This window comes from Brassica napus, unplaced genomic scaffold (genome assembly GCF_020379485.1).
Source record: "Brassica napus cultivar Da-Ae unplaced genomic scaffold, Da-Ae ScsIHWf_2061;HRSCAF=2712, whole genome shotgun sequence".
Lineage (NCBI taxonomy): Eukaryota > Viridiplantae > Streptophyta > Magnoliopsida > Brassicales > Brassicaceae > Brassica > Brassica napus.
Genome location: NW_026015475.1, coordinates 21,692 through 28,440, shown reverse-complemented (window position 1 = coordinate 28,440; position 6,749 = coordinate 21,692). Strand labels below are relative to the sequence as shown.

Sequence of the window (6,749 nt, the reverse complement as noted above, 5' to 3'; positions counted from 1 at the left end):
ACTATAAAATCGTTATTTTTTAGAGAAACGGAGACAACAAAAGTTCCAAACCTCTTTGACCTTTATCATATGCTATTGAAAGATGCAATTATGCATTAAAACAGTATTTTCATATTTTTTAATTTTTCTCAAAATCTGTGGGTTTAACCCCTACGAAAATATTGAATTTTTCTGTAAACGCTCTATCTACTAAGCCTTTGATCTTTAGTGTTGTTTTAAAATTTCTAAACACATTCTACGTTTGTGTTAATGTATATCAAACTCTCTTTCATGGTACATGAGCATCGTTTTAATTTTTTGTCAATTAATTTAGTAAAACTTCATAATACTTCCTAAATTGGTGGACTACCACTATAAAATCGTTATTTTCTAGAGAAACGGAGACAACAGAGGTTCCAAACCTCTTTAATCTTCATCATATGTTAGTGAAGGATGCAACTATGCATTAAAACATTACTTTCATATTTTTGAATTTTTCTCAAAATCTGTGGGTTAACAACCCCTACGAAAATATTGAATTTTTCTGTAAACGCTCTATATACTGAAGCCTATGATCTTTAGTGTTGTTTTAAAATTTCTAAACACATTATACATTTGTATTAATGTATATCACACTCTCTTTCATGGTACATGAGCATCGTTTTAATTTTTTCTCAATTAATTTAGTAAAACATCATAATACTCCCTGAATTGGTGGACTAACCACTATAAAATTGCACACAACAAAATAACACATTAATGTCGAGATAGCAAACAATTATCATCACACAATTATGGTAACAGAACCAAAACAAGTACGGTTTGTTAGAGTGCCTTGTTTGGTTTTCATCAACGCCCGTCTGTTTTTTCCCTTACCTCTCTTCCCTGAGAACAAGTGTTCCAGCCTCAGAGTTGGTACAACTCTATCAGCTTCACCACGTCGTGCATTCTTGTCTCTCTTTTTGTGAGAGCTATTGCTAATCTTAAGAGCTGCTTTCTTATTAGATTACTCTTTTTTTCTGTTCTATAAGTGTTCACTATACAAACATATAATATCCACATCATTTTTCAATTATACATATCACATACATTGATGCAAGGAAAAATGATTTCAAACTCTTGAATAAAACAAATTTTTGAAACAAAATAGAATTAATCATCAAGGAAGAGCTTCTAACAATCGAGGGAGCTGAAACTCTGCTTATCACTCGTTTCTTTAACTTGATATTCTTCCTTGAGGACCTCTGACAAACCTCCCTAATTGCAGAAATTGATATCCGGTGCCTCCTCAACATCATCATCAGGCTTTGATTGAGGCCAATTCCATCAAGAGATTATTATCATTACCAAATTTTGAAGACATTTCTTTTATTTATATTTATTTGTAACGCAACGATTATATATGCACCTGAAGAAACTGAAGTAGCCGCCAAAGCAAGTAATCAATGATCATAACCATACAGAATACCTTCCCAGCCCACGCTCCACATGACAGGAACCTAACCAACCATCAAATCTTTATATTACCTTTTCACTGGTTGATGAGTTAGAACTAGTAAGCATATAATTGTACCGCGATAGACGTTCTAGAAGATTTCTGTTGGAACACTTCAAAGCACGGTCATACACAATCTCGGTTCTTTTGGCAACATCTTGCCAACTGTACAGCTTCTTCATCTGGTGGGTAGCAAACAAAATACTGTATATCAAAGGCTTGGAACAAGTCTCCTTTTCTCTCTTAATAAGTAGATTATGATATGTTAAATCTTATATTTAGAGGAAAACTCACTCGATTGTGCATCTCCTCCGGGTTAATACTTGGAAGTATTGATATCGCCTTTTCGATTGCTCGTACCATGTCATCCGGATCTGGCTCAGCAAGCACAACCATGTCATCCGGTAGTACCTACACAAATCATGAACAAAACTTTAAATCATATAAAATCCAAAGACAATGAGAGACCAGAGCAAGAATGTATGTATAGAGAATAAGGTACATGCCTCAGGGACACCTCCAACACGAGTGCTGACGGTTAATAACCCGCAACTAGCCGCCTCCAAGATAGCTATGCAGAAGGCTTCTGTTAAAGAACTGTCACAGGTTCAAAGAGATGAACATTTTCACAAATCCATGCGATTCATAAGAGTTGTAAGAATCAGTGCAATGCACACACCTGTTAAGGAAAATATGACCGGTGACCAGAACAGAGCGCACACGAGAATGAGGAACAGCACCAAGCATCTCGACTCTATCTTGCAGAGAATGCTTCTCCCTCATCTCCTCAAGTCTCACATGCTTCGGTCCATCCCCTCCAACTACAAAACGAACCTTTCACAAAACCAAAAAACATAAATACAGATACGAAAGAAGTCATAGCGGAATAATGATTGGTTTACTTGAACACTCACTCACATTGGGGTATAAACGGCACACTTCTGGAATGACCTCAACAAGCAAATCAGCACCTTTCCGATAAACCAATCTACTTATAACAACTATAGTGATAACATCATCACTACTTGGCCTGACATCAGCTGGCTTGAACATAGCAGTATCAACAGCATTCGGAATCATAAAAACCTTTCCCGGAGACAATCCAGATCTCAGAACAGTGTTCTCCTTACTAGTGTGCGAAACACAAATGGCCTGGTCTATATCAGCTAGAGTAAACTGCAAGACCTTGTTCATGTGAATACTCCCAACATCAGCAAACCCGTAAAGGGAGTGATCAGTGAATACAACTCTGTATCCCATTGTTCTGGCGTGCATCAAGGCTTCGTGACAGAGGGTGGAGAAGGCTTGGTGGCCGTGAACAACGGTGATTCTCTCGCGCTTGAGGATGGTTCTCACGATGGGAAGCGTTCCGTAGACGGTGGGGAATGTGTTCTGCATAGCGAAAGGTCTCCACGGGACGTAGTAGACTTTGAGTCCGCCCGTCATGTATCGGACTCCCGTGCGGTTCCCGTAAGCATGCGTCATCACCACAACCTGCAATCAAGCCCACAAATTGATTTCACGGGGGGAAGAAAGTTTCGATTTTGATCGGAGACTGACCTTGTGACCGAGGTTTAACAGGCATTGGGAGAGATAGTAGATGTGATTCTCAACGCCACCGAAGTTTGGGAAGAAGAAATCGGAGACCATTAGAACCCTAAGCTTTGGTTCCGCCATTGATTCCGAAGCTCTCAAGTTTCTGATTCGTAAACAAATCCACTGAGAAATGATGATTCCAGAACGAAAGTGTTTTGTCAAGCTGGGCTTGCTATAAGTGGGCTTTTATTGGGCTTTGTGAAGATCCGAAACTCCTATAATATTGTGATTTTATTTTGAGGTACACATTTTATTTAAAATGTGGTTTTCGATATAATTTTACTAAATATTATCAAAATATATTGAAATGTTACTAAAAAATAGAAGAATTTTTATTTTGAATATAAAATTAACAATATAATATTTTATTTGTACTTATATAAAATGTATGTATAGATAGATCATTAATTTGTGATTTTATTAGGACCAAATATTTACATTAAACTTTCTGAAAAATTATTATTTTATTATTTTATTTTATTTATATTTTGAACTGGTTCAGTTCGAGACCGAAATTTTTTATTATTCCCTCTGTTTCATATTAGTTGTCGTCTTAGAGTTAAAACTTTGTTTCATTTTAAGTGTCGTTTTATGTTTTCAATGCAAAATTTATTAATAATATTCTCCTGTTTATTTTCTATTGGTTGAAATATGGTTAGATATATGGGTAATGATGTTTTTATTTTGAAAATATGCAAAGTTAAATATTTTCTTAATATGTGTGCATAGACCTAAAATGACAACTAAAGTGAAACGGAGAGTAATTTATAGTGTTTATTAATTTATCGAGTATTAATTTATAGAGTCTCTGTTGTACATTCAAACACGCAAAATCAAATTCGAATTTGTTTATTTAACAACGTACAGTATAAAACATCACTAAAATAATAAATTGGTTTCTTCTGATATCCAAAAAAATAAAGTAGTGAATTTTTGGAGGCATAGTTAAAAAATATGAAGCAAGAATCTGCCACAAGACCTATGAATAATTGGTTTACTATATATGAAATGTGTCGTTGGTTATGCAGACCCAACCTGTTTTGACCAAACCTTAACTGGTTCAGGCTAGATAGTCCACTAACCAGCATTTGCGTCGTTAAAAACACCGTGCAATATTTGACAATTAGTGCAAGGTTTTGGCTGTTTTGCCTAAATTATAAGCGATCAAAACAGATCAATAATTACTTATTATTTTAATTAAATGCTGATATATTATTATCCTGTTACAGAACAGTTTAACATTTGCATTCATGAAAGTTGAAGAATATATGTATTACTATCTAGTTCTTTTTTAAAAAAACTGTGAAGTTAAACGATATTCTTCTTGGTTGATGTGCATTTAACTCGATATACATCTCATCACACATAGATTAAAGTATAGAATATTGATCAATTCATCGATCATGGCAAGGTGTACCCAAACAAGGAAGCATGATCCATTATGAAGGATGTTTTGCTTCCACTGCTAATCTCAGTTTTTTTCTTCTCACATCTAAGGTCTCAAATAGTAACAAAATCAGAAACATAACATTGGATTTTGGTAAATGAAACACACAAATTACTGCTGAAAACAAGTAACTATCATGAGAAATTTTACCTTTAAAAAGTTGTATAGATCAGAAATAAAGGATTCATAATGAGATACATTTTTATTGTTAATTATCAACATGCCACTTGTATTATACAGAAAATGAAAAGAACAGATGAAGGGAAAAAATTAAAAGGATCAATTACCACCACACAGTCATAAATTAGAAATGATCAATATACTCTTCTTGGTCTTCTTCTTATTGTTTCCTTGACTTCTTGATCCTGCGGTCCAAATCCTCAAAGAACATCTCGATCTCCCGGCTCAGATCAATCGGTACACGGTTAACAACATTAACCGGTGTCACTTTTCTTTTTGGTCTGGGTTTTCTAGGAGCTGGTGGGCATAACGTATACTTCGCCGCTGGAATCTTGTGAGCGGAAGATGTTGGAGTCTTGCACCCATCTTCGTTGTTGACCGTTGGATCTTCGTGATCGGGGAGGATCAGTTGATCAGGTCGTGTCGGTAACCGGATCTTGTCTACGTCCTCTTCTTGGATCTCTTTGACGCAGCAAATATCTGCCATTAGTCGAACGAGAGAGAGAGAAAAGAGAAAAGCAAAGTTATGGAAAGAGAAGGAGAGATAACGTGCGTTGGATCCGAAACTTGAAAGCCAATATTTCAACTAACTAATGATCTGTCTCCTAATTGGCGGGATACAAAAGAAAATCTTAGTTTATTTGATTTTTCTTTTATATATTATATGCTCATTATTGTGTACATACATGTATACGCACACATATATAGAATTGACCATTTAACTAGCACAACTTAATTCTTAGAGCCTTTTCGATGTACAACATTGTTTAAGATAGAGTCTCATATATATAGCAAAAAAAAACATATTTAGCTTAATGTATGATTTTCAACTATAGTAATATAAAAAAAAAACTATTCTCCTTGCAAAGTTATGTTTATATATCTTTATTTCAATGCAATTATCAACAGACCTCTGATTGTCCTCGCGTTAAATGGTTTACATGTGTTTATTGGAAAAGGTGAATTACATAATTTTGCTATTATTAATTTACGTGTGGGAAACCTAATTCTACTTACGATTTTGAACTCTTAGTTTCATATACTGAAGTTTGTCAAAGCTCTAATATAAGCATGATCATGAATGTATTATATAAAGTTTCATATAGTTGTACTTAGTCTTAACATTCATACATCAATACTGCATTTGTTATAATAGTGTTTTTAATCCCTCTTTCTTTTACTTTGAGTTGAGCATTTGCATTCTGTAAAATTTAAGGATTTAATTTTCGAAGAAAACTAAACGGAAATGAATATATCGATCGGGAAGAAAACTAAAAGGTAAGAAATGTCTCCACAAACTTTGATGAATATCAGACGCACGAGCCTTTGCCTTGCATGGGACCTCGCGATACATTTTTAACTTCTGAGTATGTTTTAGTTTCTCATGTTTCATCAGATGATGTCTTATCATTTTTGGCCCATTGTGCGACAAAGAAAAGAAAATTGTGAAAAGAAAAATAGAAATAGTTTCTCTTGCTTACTTTATCGTGCACGCAAGCAACAAAGCACCAACTAATAATTGACTAAACTAATTAATTTACTGACATTGTTTTCCTTCTCCGTGAGCAAACACGAGAAAGTTAATTTTTAATTTTTTAAAAAAAATCGAAATATTTTGCTTACCCACAGGACATAAATGATATGTTTAAACTCTCAATGACTTTAGAAGATGTTATGTTTGACAGTTTGAGATTTGAAATATGAAAACGAATTAATGGTACAAATGATTCTTTTAGTGTAAAAGTAGAATGAAAGTCAATTCCAATTCTGCGCAGTAAAATATATATGTACTTTAAGATGGAGATATGGTGTTTTTCTTTGTATTTTAATGCATATCCTTTAGAATATTTCCTAGAATATTTCTCTAATCCTAAATGAAAATAATAATGCTTTCAAGCCAACTTAACATGTAAGAAAATCGAACTAATTTATGTTTCATGTTCTAACTTTAGTTTCTGTCCATCTATTGTTTTATAGTATCGTAAAGAAAGAGCATAATATATCGAATACGCAGCTGTTGATATGCCTTGAATCTGGATGTTATATTTAGGC

General features: G+C 34.2%; 2 protein-coding genes across 2 annotated transcripts; both read right to left on the bottom strand.

Annotated features, from left to right (window-relative positions):
- Positions 1-957: 957 nt before the first annotated feature.
- LOC125599926 (phosphatidylinositol N-acetylglucosaminyltransferase subunit A) lies at positions 958-3,232 on the bottom strand. Its single transcript, XM_048772949.1, has 8 exons — positions 3,035-3,232; positions 2,393-2,968; positions 2,154-2,308; positions 1,981-2,071; positions 1,769-1,885; positions 1,553-1,656; positions 1,388-1,478; positions 958-1,284 (listed from the first exon to the last, which is right to left on the bottom strand). The coding sequence occupies exons 1-8, from the start codon at positions 3,149-3,151 to the stop codon at positions 1,237-1,239; spliced, it is 1,299 nt and encodes a 432-aa protein (XP_048628906.1). The 5' UTR covers positions 3,152-3,232; the 3' UTR covers positions 958-1,236.
- A 1,417-nt stretch (positions 3,233-4,649) lies between these two features.
- On the bottom strand, positions 4,650-5,274 carry LOC125599927 (cyclin-dependent protein kinase inhibitor SMR3-like). Its single transcript, XM_048772950.1, has one exon. It carries the CDS (start codon positions 5,182-5,184, stop codon positions 4,858-4,860), a length of 327 nt encoding a protein of 108 aa, XP_048628907.1. The 5' UTR covers positions 5,185-5,274; the 3' UTR covers positions 4,650-4,857.
- Between the last annotated feature and the right edge of the window lie 1,475 nt (positions 5,275-6,749).